The sequence below is a fragment of the Onychostoma macrolepis genome, chromosome 04, assembly GCF_012432095.1.
Source record: "Onychostoma macrolepis isolate SWU-2019 chromosome 04, ASM1243209v1, whole genome shotgun sequence".
Lineage (NCBI taxonomy): Eukaryota > Metazoa > Chordata > Actinopteri > Cypriniformes > Cyprinidae > Onychostoma > Onychostoma macrolepis.
The window spans coordinates 17,189,491-17,206,401 of NC_081158.1; the positions used below are offsets into that span (position 1 = coordinate 17,189,491).

Below are 16,911 nucleotides of genomic sequence, written 5' to 3' on the forward strand. Positions count from 1 at the left end.
AACTTAAAATGTACAAGTCTAGAGAACGAAAAGCAAACAGCTGAATGTGAACATATGTTTATGTGTGTCAGACCTTGGAGAGCATTCCCGAGCAGAGCGTCCAGTTCAGGGTTGAGCTCTGCTTTCTCCTTCAGCATGTGGAAGAGCAGCTGGTTCTGTGTGGCGCTGTTTATCTCTGTCTGTTTCAAACGGCCCTCCATCACTTTGATCTGAGACTCCTTCTGTGCAGCTTGTAAGCCCTGAGAACAGTTGTTGTTGGAATTACAAATAATATAAACCTATATTATAATAGCAATCTTTTCTCTAGACGATGAAATCCATGTGGAAAAAGTCCTGGCCTACATTACTGAATATTCAGTTGTACTCAAAAAAGGGTCTTATTATGGATGCAAAATGTGTGGTGAATGTCTTTTTGTGTTATCTAAGGTCTTAAATCATTCAAGGAATTGTTAATCATTATAACCAAAGATATTTTAATTAAGAATACGCCACTGTAGATATTTTGGCGGATAACAATAACTGTCGATTACTAAACTAGTGGTTGACTGATATGACAAGATCCAACATGCATAATAAAACAAAATTTTGTTTTAAAATTCAAAACAAACATTTTTTTTATATTATATTATTCCCATTGCTTATTGGATTACTGCTTACTGGATTAAATGTAAATTTTTTATTTTTATTAAAAAAAAAAAAAAGAAAGAAATCAGAAAATGTACTATTCACGTAAATCCAAGGCTGTATATTATATTATATTGTATTGTATGCACTCTGCGCTGCTTTTCCTAAAATATCTCTTTTGCACATGTACAAAAGTACACAGTATTTATGTAAAGGTCTTGTACAGTCTCTCTCAGATTATGTGTATGTACAGTCAACTATTTATAGTATATGTATAGTCAGATGGTTAACTTGTATATGTTTATAATTGTTTTTCTTTTATTTTTGTATGTTTATATTTATGTTTAATTAGTATGTAGCACCGTGGTCCTGTGAGACACGACATTTCGTTCCACTATATGTCCACACATGTAGTAGAATGACAATAATATTATATTATATTGTTTATAACATTATATTTTCCAGTAGAATGTCATAAAAATAAGTTTTCAGTTAAAAAACAAACAAACACTTAAACACCTGAAAGTTGGTCCAATGAGCCCAATGTCAATAATTTAAAGCTAATATGTTAAAACGCAAATATTGACCAATGTAAGTATAATTATCCATTTATTTAGCATCTCTATTTTCAAAATCAAAATCTACTGAGCTCCAGTACCTTATTGACTGCCATTGAGAGAAAGTGGTCGAGAAGGACACGGGCCTCTGATAGAGTGCATGAGCTGATCACAGCAGAGACGTCCACTGTATCTCCCTCCTCCTACAGCGAAAAAAAAAAACATTGAATCAAACATTTCTGTTCCACAATGCAATCCTGTGCATAACACAATTTCCTGTTTCCCACAAGCACCTTGGCCTCTTCCATCTGCATGATGTTGGCCTGGCAGTCTGCAATGCTGTCATTGATGTAGTCGATGTTAGCGGTCAGCGACTCCATCTCTTCGTTGAGAGAGAGAACTGTCCTGTCGGCATCCGTGTCTTCGCTGGCGATCTTGTCCCTCTTCCTCATCACTTTCTCTCTGCGCTTTGTCAACTCCTCACGTTGCTGTGCACACATAATTAAAAGAATAGTTTGTCAATTAACTCTTTGCTCAAAATAAAAAAGAAGCATGGGACCATGAGTCTACATTTTGTCATGCTTGATGAATTTGTTTAGTAAAAATAAAAAGCTGTTCTTGGTCACCTTAAGCAAGCGGTTCATTTCAGTCTCCATATTGGAGATGGTCATCCTCTGCATGATGATGTCACTAATGCGCCGCTCTAGCGACTGCCATTTGATCCGCGCCGTCCTGGTAGAGTACACTCCTCCTGTTCTCATCAGGTACTTTCTGAAATACAAGAATCATGACCGCATCAGTCACTCAAATACCAATGAGCCAACCCTTCTGAAATGAAACGGACATTACCTTGTCCCATTAGGAGCTGTGGCCCCAGCAGTTTGTGGCCTGATAGGAGCCGTACGGGATGAAGACTCCTGCAAAGGCTCTGGTAAACTGATCTTACGGTTAACCTTGCCTGATGCTGGTCGCACTTGGCGCCTCAGGGCAGTTATCTGATTCAAAGAAGCAGGAACAAAAATCTTAGTATTGTTCTATACGTGTTACAGTATGAGTGATTAAAGGCATGGTTCACCCAGAAATTTAAATAATGTTGCCATTCATTTACCCTCATGTTGTTCTAAACCCCTAAGACTTGTATTCATCGAAACACAAATTAAGCTATTTTTAACAAAACCTGAATGATTCCAGCCACTGAAAGTCCATTCCGCCAAAACCTTTGACAATTTTTTTTTTCTCTACTTATTTTTGTATTACACTACCTGTCAAAAGTTTTTAAACAGTAAGATTTTTAATGTTTTTTAAAGAAGTCTCTTCTGCTAACCAAGCCTGCATTTATTTGATCCAAAGTATGAAAATATTTTTGCTATTTAAAATGACTGTTGTCTATTTGAATATATTTTAAAACGTAATTTATTCCTGTGATTTCAAAGCTGAATTTTTAGCATCATTACTCCAGTCACATAATCCTTCAGAAATCATTCTAATATTCTGATTTGCTACTCAAAAAACACATATTATTATTATTATGTTGAAAACAGCTGAGTATAATTTTTTTTCAGGTTTCTTTGATGAATCGAATGTTCAGAAGAACAGCATTTATCTGAAATAAAAATCTTTTGAAACATTATAAATGTCTTAATCATCACTTTTAATCGATTTAAAGCATCCTTGCTAAATAAAAGTATTAATTTCTATAATATCTTTGCCCAAAAACTATATATATATATATATATATATATATATATATATATATATATATATATATACACACACACACACACACACACACACACACACATACACACATATACATATACATATATATATACACACACACACACACACACACACACACAAGCTTTTGAATGGTATAGTGTATAATGTTACAAAAGGTTTTTATTTCAGATGAATGCTGATCTTTGGATCTTTCTATTCATCAATGAATCCTGACAAAAATTTACTCAACTGTTTTGAATATTGATAATAATAATAAAAAATGTTTCTTGATAAGCAAATCAGCATATTAGAATGATTTCTGAAGGATCATGTGACACTGAAGACTGGAGTAATGATGCTGAAAATCTAGCTTTGATCACAGAAATAAATTACATTTTAAAATATATTCAATTATAAAGCAGTTATTTTACACAGTAAAAATATTTCACAATATTACTGCTTTTGTATTTTGGATCAAATAAATGCAAGATGGAGAGCAGAAGAAAATTCTTAAAAAAAAAAAAACATTAAACATCTTACTGTTCAAAAACTTTTGACTTATAATGATGACTTTTAATCATCTCTAAATCCTTTCAAATAGCTACAGCTATCAAACCAGCATTTTTGTAACAAAAAAAATCGTAATTCCCGAATAATCCTGATTCTGTTACCTCCTCTGCCCTCCTGCGCAGAATGAGCTCCTGCTGTCTCTTTTGAGCCTCAAGCTGCCTTAGCAGGTGCTAAACGAGACAAGAAAGAGAAAATAAAACAAGAGAATGAGCAGGAATTGTATCTGAGAATATCCCATAATTCTCTGGGTCCGTTCAGGGTACAGTGCGCCACCTCTTGTTTGCGATGGTCTTTCTTGAGTGTGGCGATCTCTCGGTTGCGGCGGGTCTCTGTGGCTCGGGTCCTGTCCTGATGTTCCTTCATCTGTTTCATCAAAACCACCTGAAAACAACAAAGCCACCATGACAATGATTAGAAACCGTTGCTACTGTAAGAGTAAATGGCCCCCAACACAAACAAGCCTACCTTGGTTTTCTTCATCTCACTAACTTCCTGCTGTAGCTTCTTCAGCTGTTTCTCGTACTGTGATTGGTTCTTCAGAAGGCGTGCATGTTCCTTCTGTGCCGACTGCAGTTTCTGCATCTCCTTGTTCATGGAGTTCAACTTCTTCTCGTATTCTGACTTTATCTTCTTTGCTTTCTCCTCTGTACATGACTCCACTGATCCTGCACAGAAATGTGAATAGAAATTTGGACTTTTAGGTCTCACTTTATTTTAGGTTGAATTCTCGCCATTAACAACCCATTAACATTTGCCTCAATAAACTTCTAATTAGCTGCTTATTAATAGTTAGGCACTGGGTAGGATTAGGGATGTAGAATATGGTCATGCAGAATATGTGCTTTATAAGTACTAATAAAAAGACAATATGTTAATAATAGGCATGCTAATAAGCAACTAGTTAATAGTGAGAATTTGTCCCTATACTAAAGTGTTACCAACTTTTAAGTAGCAAAGTATTGTGAACTTCTGTGACAGTTAAGCTGTGCAACTTACAGTACACTTTGCTTATGGTTTGCTATGTTTAATAGTGCGGTGTGTAAAAAAGGCCTTTTTGCATTTTCATTCTAGCTGTTTCCAAATCAAGCCAGAAGAGGGCACTAGAGATTTACTGAGATCTGAATACTGCAGGTGCACGATTTCATTCAAAATGTGATCATCTTTTTGAAATACTCATTAATTGCATAGTTTGTTTATAGATCATATAAACCACTGAGTTATACTGTGTGTGTGTGTGTGTGTGTGTGTGTGTGTGTGTGTGTGAGAGAGTGTATTGTACCCATGTTTTGCAGCACACGGTCTCTCTCCAGCTGTGTGTCTCTGATTTTACTATGCAGCATCATGAGTTTCTGCTCGTACTGTTGTTTGAGTGTGTGCAGACGTCTCTGACTGTTCTCCAGTTCATCGATCAGCCGCTGTTTGATGGCGATCTCACACGTGATGTTAGCCAGATCTGCCTGGAAGTCCTCTGTCAACACACAAATGCACAGAATTAAGGTTTTTAACCTCAACAAAAACATGACTTGTCAAGTTAATAGAATAATTAAAATTCAATTAAAAAACAATGTTTAAAATTAACATTTTATTCAATTTGTTATATTTACAGTTTATTATCATGTAATAAATATTAAATGCATTTCTGATTTTCTGAGGTTTTAAAAGCTCATGTGCCACAAATATTGAACTTCTATCACTACAGATAACAAACCATTAACTTTCAGATTTAAAAAAATAATAATAAATAATTAAATCAATTTATTAATTAATTTAAAAAAAACATAGTTTTAAGGTGTTTTTTAAAAAAAAATGCAGTATATGTAGTGTCCCTTAAATTACTTTATTTCTCCTTTTTAAATAGAGTTTAAATGTACATGTTGTAATGTAAAAAAAACACTTTAGAAACAAATTGCTTTGTTATTTGTTTTTGTTAACAAAATACCTTTTTCCTCCTCTGAGACAGACTCATCAGAGCTGTCCACCTCCATCTCATCCTCCTCTTCATCACCCTCGGCTTCCTCACCTTCATCATGATCACTCCCATCCTGCAAGAGTATTGGCATTACTAGAAGCAAATTTTGGCCTCACAGAATCGGAGAGACAAGTAAATAATCGAGAGCAGCATATCTTTACATGTACACACAGGAGAGAGTTAAACTTACCACTTCTGGCTCCTCATTGGCTCTCTCGGAGGCCTCTTTATCCTGCTCATTATCTGGCCCCTCCTCCTTTATGACACTGCATGACATCAATACTATATCAATAAACCTATTGCGTCAAACTTAATAAAAACAAACCCTTAGAACCAGCATTTACATAAACACCCCATGAAATTGTTGAAGAGGTGTCCAAAAATGTTTTGATTTCACAAATTACTTGATTCTAAGATCTATTAATAAATGATTAAATCATTCAGTGTTAGTGAATTAGTTGAGCCTATTACACTGTTGAACTCTAAAGCATCATATATTGAGATCAACATGAATGTGAGTTGATCACACATCTTAAAGGGCTACCAGAATAAAAACCTGACTAAATGAAAGAGATTTTGATAAAAGACTCTAAAGCTTTGTTCCGAACCCTAGTGAGCTCTACTGTACCTAGAAAACATTTTAAGGTAACAAAGATATGCTCCTCCTGACATAATTATGCTGCTTCCTAAGACACATTCTTTTGACCCAAATTGAAGGCAGTATCTCATATAGATAAGGCAATCTAATATCCCACATTGTAACAAGTTCATTGATATTTTTCACACAAGACATCTATTTGTGTGTGCTATGTATTTTTATGCTTAGTAAAGCATCAACACATTAGCCTAGTGACATGCTAATGATAACTTAGCTATAGCGGTAACTAATACGTAGATATCACTAAAATTCAATAAAAATAGTTGCAAATGGGCTATCTGATCCAATAATTGTAGACTATGTATTATCTGTTTTTAGTAACTGAGTATTAGCTTAGCAGCATGCTAATGTCAAACTTTACCATGTGCTGCTTAACCTGAAGAGCACTATTTGGTGTTGCTCACTATGTAGATACTAGACACAAAGGGAGCTCACTAGGTTTGAAACATAAACACTAAACTCTCAAACCGTTGATGTTTAAAGTATTATATTAGAAAAGAGGAGGACAGTACAATGGGTCAACTTTTCCATGGTGCGTTGACTACGGTTAGTGGGAAAACTGCATTTAATGACATTCTCCAACCTGACGTTCTCAAGGTCTTCATGAGCACCTTCATCCATCTGTTGGAGTCTTCAAGAGTGAGGGGGTTTGGTGGAGATGAGTGAGAGTAAGAGGAACCACGGTGGCAAAGATGACGGCAGAGAAGAAAACGTGAGGGACAGGAATACGTCCATTTTTTGGGGGGGGGTTTGAATAAAAGAATCTGATGTAAACAAAACTTAGCAGCGACTACACTCCCATGAATCATTGCAAATGACATAAAATCTCTCTACACTCTCAAACAACCAATGCACTTTTGTATTAAACTTAAACTATAGTGCTTTATACTTAAAACATATACTTATATTTAGTGCTGGGCAACGATTAATCGTGACTAATCGCATCCAAAATAAAAGTTTTGTCTGCATAATATATACGAGTGTGTATTGTGTATATTTATTATGTATATATAAATACATACACATGCATGTATATATTTAAGAAAAATGTTATGCTTATATATCAAATATATTTATATATAATATAAATTATATGAATACAAATATATACATGTAAATATTTTCTAAATAAATATTTGATCCTCTATCAATCAGCAAGATTTCTGGCTCCCAGGTGTCTTTTATGCCAAACGTCAGCCTCAAAACCTTAATGACTTGGAGAGGATCTGCAAAGAGGAGTGGGACAAAATCCCTCCTGAGATGTTTGCAAACCTGGTGGCCAACTACAAGAAACGTCTGACCTCTGTGATTGCCAACAAGGGTTTTGCCACCAAGTACTAAGTCATGTTTTGTGAAGGGGTCAAATACTTATTTGACTCATTAAAATGCAAATCAATTTCTAACTTTCTTGAAATGCGTTTTTCTGTATTTTTTGTTGTTATTCTGTCTCTCACTTTTCAAATAAACCTACCATTAAAATTATAGACCGATCATTTCTTTGTCAGTGGGCAAACGCACAAAATCAGCAGGGGATCAAATAATTTTTTTCCCACTGTATATACTGTATGTGTGTGTCTTTAAATATACACAATAAATATACACAATGCACACATATACTATACACACAAAAACTTTTATTTTGGATGCGATTAATCGTTGCCCAGCACTATTTATATTCAATAGTTCTAGATAATTTTGTAAAATAAGGATAAAAAAGGATGAAAAATGATCATTTATGACTAAACTACATTAGTTTATGACTATTTAAGTTGCAATAACCAGTTGCATTGGTCAGCTGCCTTGTTGCGCGTGGACTTTTTAGAACTTGTGACAAAGATTGACAGTCACATGAATGGATTTGTTTTAGAGAATTTAGCAAATGTTTCCTATTCGAAGCAACTCATCACAATGAGGATGCCTGTGAGGAAGCATAGAAATTGTATACCACATATTTGGAGGCATACAGCAGACCAGAACAATCCCTTACACACCCTCCTTTGTCCAGGGATAAAAAGGAAATCTGAGTTTCTTGTTCCTCAGCTGCATGCTTAAGCATCAATATCAGTAGCTTACCTCTTCTTTTTCTTCCTCTCCTTTTTCTTCAGTTTCTCCAGGTCTTTCTTTGCAATTTCAATGATGTCTGTGGCATCTTTTTCTGGTGCAAGGAGGCTGGGGGTAACAGAGGTTGGACCGTAAAATGAAGAGCGGGTGGAGGCACGGGACAGGTTCTTCCGCAGGTTTTCATTTACAGCCTCACTCTCTAGTAGCTTTGCCCTGAAGACCACACAATACACAAAGATTACACATACAGAGAGGTTTTAAGAACTTCTAACATATGGGTGTACGTGCACTGTGCATTACCTGAGCTCCTCAATCTCTTTGATGTAATTATGGATCATGTTTCCGATCTCTTCATTCCCTTCACCTGCAAAAAGTCAAAGAAAATTTAGATGGGTATGTAAAAACAGCACAATAATGTAGTTTATAGATGAAGGAAATGATTCCTCTTGTGTCTAGGAGATCTTAATCCATCTAGATAACAATTAATCCAATTAGGTACATCACAATTTTTTTTTTAAACAGTAAAGGGAAATGTTCTTCATTAAAATTATTTTCTTTATTTTCAATTTTCTTTTTTTATAACCCTGTTAACTAAAATGTTTTGAAACCATTTCCAAAACAAAACAAAAAACAGGCAACAGAGTTGCCCTTTTTAAATATTTTCTGGCAGTAAAAATTAAACAAACAGAATAAATAAAATAACGTATTTCAACAAACTAAAAACAAACAAACACACAAACAAAACAATCAATCAAAAAACAAAACAAAACAAAAAACAATACAAAAAAAAAAAAAAAAAAGATGGGCAACAGGGTTGCTGTTTGGGACTATCTGCTGGATTATACATGTAGTTATACACTTACACTAATACACTTATATTTCACTTATATTTCCCATTATATATATAATATATATGATTTTTCTTTTCTTTTTAATTTTTTATTCATTGATTAATTTAATTAATACAATATCTATAACACAAAATTCTCTAGCTATGTATTAGCATTATTGTTCCTAGTAAATCTAGAATATCTGATATTTCCTTTATACATCATTGTTTGTACCTGCTCTGGCGAGGGTCTGGTTGGCCTGGTCGCTGAGTAGCTGGGTGAGTCTGGCTCTCTGGGCATCAATGGTTTCCTGCATTGCCTTTACTCGTACACGCAGGTTATTGTTTTCTGTCTGCAGCATGGAATTCTCATGCACCATATCATTGATGCTTTCCAGACCGTCCTCACTAACCATACGCTTGCCCTGTTTAAAAAAAAAACGTAACATTATATTATATTATATTTTTATGTGTTATAGGTAATTTAACTAAAATTAAATTCATGTAAAAAAACAATAACCTTACTCATTTAAATTAGGAAAACTAAAATTAAGAAAAGTTCCTTTATTATATTATTTATACAAAATCTTGTTCACAAACATGTTAGAGACATTATGGTGAAAATCTAATTCAACAAACTTGAAACAAATACAGATGCTGCACAAACCGTTTTATATTCCATGAGCTCCATTTGCAGTCGAGCGATCTCTGTTCTCAGAGCGCTGATCTGTTGACTGGCCCGGTCCTGGTTCACCATCACTTTGTTCTTGATGTTGCGAGCACGGTTTGCATATTTTAGCGTGTTAAGGGTCTCCATGAAGTCTCTATCTGATGGACTGATGCAGGCGATCATCACTGTCTGACTGTAGGTCACAAAAGAGAGGCAATGTTTAAAAAACTGCACAAAAACCTGGAATATCTCCTAATAAAATGTACAGATGCTCACCTGTTTCCTCCTAAAGAATCTTGAAGCAGGCGAGTAAGCTTGGAGTCACGGTAAGGCACATGTGTGGAGCGTTTGCTCCTGTCACCCAGAGCGCTGATAACATTGCCAAGAGCTAACTTTACCAAACAAAGACAAAATGATTAGTTATCACAGGTAATACAGACCAAATATACAGTAAATGTCTCACATTTAAAAAATTGTTCACTCAAAAATGGATATTATATCTTTGTTTACTCCTGTAAACATGCTTAAAAAAAAAAAAAAAATAATAATATATACGTACATACATAGTAAATTTTATGTTTGTAGTAAAATTGGACATAACTTCAGACAGAAAAGGTTGCCAAGCAATTTTATCATACTGAAATCATGCTACCACACATATTGTTTATGTCTTGTAGCTATACTTGAGAAACTGTGAATATTTTAGTGTTTATGAATTGCCCATTTTCCACTTCTTTTCTTACCAGTCCACAGTTGATAGAAATGCCCTCTTTGGCTCGGTCCCCTGTGGCCCCTGTTCTCTTCAGTCGCTCAGAGCCAGCTAAATCCACAAAGTGAAACTTAGCTGTTAGCGTCTCAAACTCGTTAATTTCTGAGGAGCCATTCACCAGTCTGTTATCAGTCTCCGTGTCCTGAAAGAAAACATAAAATTAAAAACTGAAGAGAGTTATAGTATATTATAACTCAATCTACCTAAATACCCAAACTATACAAAGGTAACACACTTATCTACAATTTTACTAAAGGATGTTATCAATCAAATCTTCAAAAACAGATTTCAACATGTGTCTAATATTCGGTGGAGACACTTTCAAGGCGACTCAATTCTGGTTTGATGGCCAAACAGTATAACAGACACTCTTTCTTTCAAAGGTGTGTGACAGTATGATCTGAGCAAAAGTTTTCCAGCTGTAGGAGATTTGATAGCCAGGCAGCACCACCTACATTGTCTGAGGCACAGACGCGAACTTGGCACAGGTGGATGGTGAAGATGGCATGAGAGCGTGAGCTCTGGACATTCATCTGAGTGCTGGCGGTGGTGCGGGACAGAGCGCCCAATCTGAGACACTGCATCATCTGAAAGAGACAGAGAGGAGAATTCTGGGTAATCAACACTGGGATAATTCACCTCTCCCGAGCATAACTGACAATGACGGAATACATGGATTGATGATGATGGACAGGTAATTTAAACTTTAAAATAACTGATCAACTTTTATTTGAAAAAAAAAAACAAAAAAACAAACAAACAAAAAACGCCAATCTTAAAAAAAAAAAATTATAAAGGACTTGACAATTTTTTTTTGAAACAACCCACAAACCTATAGATGCTTGATTTTTATAAAGAAAAAAAAAACTAAAACACATATTTTTAATAAAAAGACAAAGTACAGTATAAATAACACAATTTATTTAAAAAGTTGTATTTTTGTGAAAAATTTAATTATTGTTTTGTCTAAATCTGGAAAACTTACTTTTATTTATTTTTTTACTATAAATGTATTTTATAAAATATGTTCATTACATAAAATGGACTGATAATTGATTTGTATTTTATATTAAAAACTGACAAAAATTTAAAAATAAATAAAGATAATTTTATTTAAAACAACTGAAAATATATATATATATATATTTTAAACCACTGCACTTTTTCTATAGAAAAATTTAAATCAAATATATTATTTGTAGTAATGTCAAATCAAATTAATCGCGATTAATCGCAGCTAAAATTAGTTCTGTCAAACGAGTAATTGCGATAAATCGCATCCAAAATATATATATTTTTTTTTACATAATATATGTGTGTGTACTGTTTATATGTATTATGTATATATAAATACACACACATGCATGTATATATTAACATATTAACAATATGTTTAGTTTATATAATAAATATATGTATATATTATATAATTTAAATGAATATAACTATATACACGTAGATATATTGTCGAGTTGACAGCACTACTTATTATTATTACATTTTTATGAGGAAAACTTATAAATATATATATAATTTTTTTCATATGTATACAGTGGGTATGGAAAGTATTCAGACCCCCTTAAATTTTTCACTCTTTGTTATATTGCAGCCATTTGCTAAAATCATTTAAGTTCATTTTTTTCCTCATTAATGTACACACAGCACCCATATTGACAGAAAAACACAGAATTGTTGACATTTTGCAGATTTATTAAAAAGAAAACTGAAATATCACATGGTCCTAAGTATTCAGACCCTTTGCTCAGTATTTAGTAGAAGCACCCTTTGATCTAATACAGCCATGAGTCTTTTGGGAAAGATGCAACAAGTTTTTCACACCTGGATTTGGGGATCCTCTGCCATTCCTCCTTGCAGATCCTCTCCAGTTCTGTCAGGTTGGATGGTAAACGTTGGTGGACAGCCATTTTAGGTCTCTCCAGAGATGCTCAATTGGGTTTAAGTCAGGGCTCTGGCTGGGCCATTCAAGAACAGTCACAGAGTTGTTGTGAAGCCACTCCTTCGTTATTTTAGCTGTGTGCTTAGGGTCATTGTCTTGTTGGAAGGTAAACCTTGGCCCAGTCTGAGGTCCTGAGCACTCTGGAGAAGGTTTTTGTCCAGGATATCCCTGTACTTGGCCGCATTCATCTTTCCCTCGATTGCAACCAGTCGTCCTGTCCCTGCAGCTGAAAAACACCCCACATCATGATGCTGCCACCACCATGCTTCACTGTTGGGACTGTATTGGACAGGTGATGAGCAGTGCCTGGTTTTCTCTACACATACCGCTTAGAATTAAGGCCAAAAAGTTCTATCTTGGTCTCATCAGACCAGAGAATCTTATTCAGGTGTTTTTTAGCAAACTCCATGCGGGCTTTCATGTGTCTTGCACTGAGGAGAGGCTTCCGTCGGGCCACTCTGCCATAAAGCCCCGACTGGTGGAGGCTGCAGTGATGGTTGACTTTCTACAACTTTCTCCCATCTCCCGACTGCATCTCTGGAGCTCAGCCACAGTGATCTTTGGGTTCTTCTTTACCTCTCTCACCAAGGCTCTTCTCCCCCGATAGCTCAGTTTGGCCGGACGGCCAGCTCTAGGAAGGGATCTGGTCGTCCCAAACGTCTTCCATTTAAGGATTATACACTGTTCTCTTAGGAACCTTAAGTGCAGCAGAAATTTTTTTGTAACCTTGGCCAGATCTGTGCCTTGCCACAATTCTGTCTCTGAGCTCTTCAGGCAGTTCCTTTGACCTCATGATTCTCATTTGCTCTGACATGCACTGTGAGCTGTAAGGTCTTATATAGACAGGTATGTGGCTTTCCTAATCAAGTCCAATCAGTATAATCAAACACAGCTGGACTCAAATGAAGGTGTAGAACCATCTCAAGGATGATCAGAAGAAATGGACAGCACCTGAGTTAAATATATGAGTGTCACAGCAAAGGGTCTGAATACTTAGGACCATGTGATATTTCAGTTTTTCTTTTTTAATAAATCTGCAAAAATGTCAACATTTCTGTGTTTTTCTGTCAATATGGGGTGCTGTGTGTACATTAATGATGAAAGAAATGAACTTAAATGATTTTAGCAAATGGCTGCAATATAACAAAGAGTGAAAAATTTAAGGGGTCTGAATACTTTCCGTACCCACTGTGTATATATATATATATATATATATATATATATATATATATATACATATAAATAATACATTTTAGCAAATGCAGAAAGGCATAAGATATGTCCTCACACCCTAGTATACAACCAACCTCTGCTTCTGAGCTAACAGTTCGTGTTGTGACTCCCACTGTGTAAATCCCTCCATTGGCATCCTCATGGATCTTAATGTTGGATCTCTGCTTGCGGGCCTCCACATCTCGAGTGGAATCAAACAGGTCCAGCACCTCCTCATTGTACAACTATGAAACAAAACACCGCACCTTAGTCAGCTGAAAATATGCAGGAGTGGTTAAGTAATTAATTAGCCAAGCTCAGACATGTATGTTAACATCTTCAACGTCTGCCAATCTCTGCCAAAGTTACGACAGGCGTGTTATATATGGCATGCTGTCAACACCACCCTTTGCACTTATCAGAGGATAAATTTAAACCTCAGTGCTGATAGCATTTCCTATGTTATTTCATACTTTGTTGGGCATTTTTTTGTGTCATCTTTTGAAATCTGATATTTCAGCATTTAATATTTTCTGATCTATAAATTCCATGAACCATGAATATTTAAAATATATTTTTACAATGACCAAAAATTAATATTTTATTAAAATGAATACATTCAGGACAAATTAATATTTAATTTTTTCCCTAGGTTTTGTGTTACTACATCAAGTTTACACACATGGGTCAAAAATGACCCATATATGCAAGCATGAAAAAACAAAAGAATAAAGACATTTTGTTAAAATAATTATTTTAGCAGTTATTGAGACCAACACATTTAACACTTTAAATATGTTTATTTGCCACGAAAGGACAAATGAACAGAATGATTTATGGAAATCAAAATTTATGTATACCTGGAATAATAAATGATAAAATGCATTTCTTTCAAAGATTCAGCAAATAATGACTCAGACATGATTGAAATAACATAGGGAAATGAATACGGGTCATTTTAGACCCAATTGTGTAAAACTGATTAGGAAATACAACAACGGTGTTTGTTTATAAAGTAAGGAAGGAAAAATAAACAAAATGATACAAAAAAACAACATAACAATGATAGTAAAACATTACTTTCAGAGATTCAGCAAAGAAACACTCATCCATAACTGAAATAACAGGAAATTAATATGGGTCATTTTAGACACATGTTGTGCATTAGTAGGGTAGTAACACAAAAATTATTTTTATTCAAAAAGTGAGAAAGTAAAAATAAAAATAAGGATTTGTGATGATCAAAAACAGTTAACTGAGGAATTCCTGGAATTCTGAATGATGAAATTAATTTCTTGCAAAGATATAGAAAAAATAAGCTCAGTCGGGTCACCTTAGACCTATGTTGTGCATCAAAGGGTTAAGACAGGAAATAACACCTCTGACAGTTGAAAGATTGCTAATGGTAGTTTCTTGAGCTCAAATGAAACCAAACTACAAGTGAAACTGACAGTTAAGGTTGTTATTTACCTCTAAGAACTGGGCGTTGATCTTAAACTCAGGTACGGGTCGCCCTTGTTCTGTGGCGACCTGTCTTCGCTCCTCGATGCCTCTAAAGAGGTGGCTGATGGCCCGTGGAATAATTCCCAACTCCTCATCAGTGATGTTCACATCAAAGCCTGTTCCCATGGTATAGGTCTTTCCCGAACCAGTCTGAAAAGATTCAGGAGGATGTGAGGTTAACCAGTCCACTCAAACAGGGGATATTATTAGTTAACTTATGATGTGTTTCAAAGTTCCTCATTGTACATTAAAAGGAATACTATCAGGAATATATCAGATCATTTCCAACTCAAAGTCTATAGACACCACCTGCAACATGCTGTCAAAAATAAATTCAATTTGTCCCTCAGTTTGAACAAACAAACAAGAAAAACTGTAATGTTGTTATATGCTGTTGAAAATCAATGGGGAAAATGTTCTGGAAGGTTTAAACAAAAATGTCAAGCTCATATATTTTTTTCTCTACATGAAAATAGCGAAATATATATAGCACAAACATGAAAACAAGATGAAAACATTTACAGTAATGCAGTTACAATGAAAGTGAATGGGGCAATGCTTTTTTAACCTTTTTTTTTTTTTTTTTTACACGGAATTTACATGAGTAAAACATATACACCACAAAAATAATAATAATAATAATAATTAAAAAAACAAGAACAACACCTCAAACAAACAACAGTGTAATGCAGTTACAAAGTAAATAAATTGGGCAAGAGTTCTGAAGGGTTTAAATGGAAAAATGTGAAGCTTTTTTAAAAAAGAGTTTACATAAACTGACTAATATATATATAAGTGCTGTCAAACGAATAATCGCGATTAATCACATCCAAAATAAAGGTTTTTGTTTACATGATATATGTATGTGTACTTTGTTTATTTATTATGTATATATAAATACACACACACACACACACACACACACATATACTGTATATATTTTGAAAATATTTACATGTATATATATTTATATTATTATATTTTTTATTATATATAAATATATAACATTTTTCTTAAATATATACATGCATGTGTTTGTATTTATATATACATAATAAATATATACAGTACACACTCATATTATGTAAACAAAACTTTTATTTTAGATGTGATTAATTGCAATTAATCGTTGACAGCACTAATATATATATATATATATATATATATATATATATATATATATATATATATATCTATCTATCTATCTATCTATCTATATATATATATATATATATCTATCTATCTATCTATAGATATAGATATATATAGATAGATATAGGTATAGATAGTGATTAATTTCTCACAATTTTTACTGAATCTCTCTATCTTTCCACAGAATGAGTCAAAACTCATTTAGGGTTAAAAAACTCTTAGTCTTAGCCAAAAAAACCCAGTCTTGTGGAAAACCTGCCTGTGCTGTTGATATGTGTGGTAAATGTGAAGCAGAGACATTTTCTTTTAGCCGAGGCAACAGAGAGGGGGCGACAGTCCAGACAAAAGAAGTTTGGGGTCTCTGTCTCCATAGACACACAGAGGAATGACACACTGGGCCTGAGCGCACATCACTCACTGAAAGAGACGCTGACAGGAAGACAAGACCCCAGAACAACAGGGGGAGAATTAACAAAGCCAGAAAAGGCTGACGAAGAGGCGGGACTCTCATGAGGGAGAGTTTTTTTTAAAATCATTATTCAAAGAAAGCACTTAAGATGTAATACACTACCTCTATTGGGAAAAACAAGCAAAAAACAAACAAACAAAACAAAAAAAAAAACGCATTTGGACTGAGGGGATTAGACTTTTTTTTTTAGTA

The 16,911-nt window shown here is 34.4% G+C and overlaps 1 protein-coding gene across 3 annotated transcripts in view; it reads right to left on the minus strand.

The window, feature by feature from the left end:
• Positions 1 to 16,911, minus strand: part of LOC131538938 (kinesin-like protein KIF21A) — a 49,504-nt gene that overhangs the window by 12,331 nt on the left and 20,262 nt on the right. For 2 of the 3 annotated variants that reach the window (XM_058773124.1, XM_058773123.1), the window contains exons 3-22: positions 15,066 to 15,248; positions 13,691 to 13,840; positions 10,882 to 11,013; positions 10,401 to 10,568; positions 9,934 to 10,049; positions 9,655 to 9,850; positions 9,223 to 9,412; positions 8,459 to 8,522; positions 8,171 to 8,371; positions 5,630 to 5,705; positions 5,410 to 5,512; positions 4,750 to 4,938; positions 3,936 to 4,135; positions 3,744 to 3,851; positions 3,572 to 3,640; positions 2,031 to 2,176; positions 1,808 to 1,952; positions 1,475 to 1,669; positions 1,283 to 1,384; positions 74 to 239 (exon numbers count right to left, since the gene is read on the minus strand). In XM_058773124.1, coding sequence (XP_058629107.1) covers positions 74 to 239; positions 1,283 to 1,384; positions 1,475 to 1,669; positions 1,808 to 1,952; positions 2,031 to 2,176; positions 3,572 to 3,640; positions 3,744 to 3,851; positions 3,936 to 4,135; positions 4,750 to 4,938; positions 5,410 to 5,512; positions 5,630 to 5,705; positions 8,171 to 8,371; positions 8,459 to 8,522; positions 9,223 to 9,412; positions 9,655 to 9,850; positions 9,934 to 10,049; positions 10,401 to 10,568; positions 10,882 to 11,013; positions 13,691 to 13,840; positions 15,066 to 15,248 — 2,899 coding nt within the window. Of the gene's footprint in view, positions 1 to 73; positions 240 to 1,282; positions 1,385 to 1,474; positions 1,670 to 1,807; positions 1,953 to 2,030; positions 2,177 to 3,571; positions 3,641 to 3,743; positions 3,852 to 3,935; positions 4,136 to 4,749; positions 4,939 to 5,409; positions 5,513 to 5,629; positions 5,706 to 6,680; positions 6,729 to 8,170; positions 8,372 to 8,458; positions 8,523 to 9,222; positions 9,413 to 9,654; positions 9,851 to 9,933; positions 10,050 to 10,400; positions 10,569 to 10,881; positions 11,014 to 13,690; positions 13,841 to 15,065; positions 15,249 to 16,911 lie in introns of all 3 variants that reach the window. The other variant, XM_058773122.1, reaches the window with a different exon arrangement.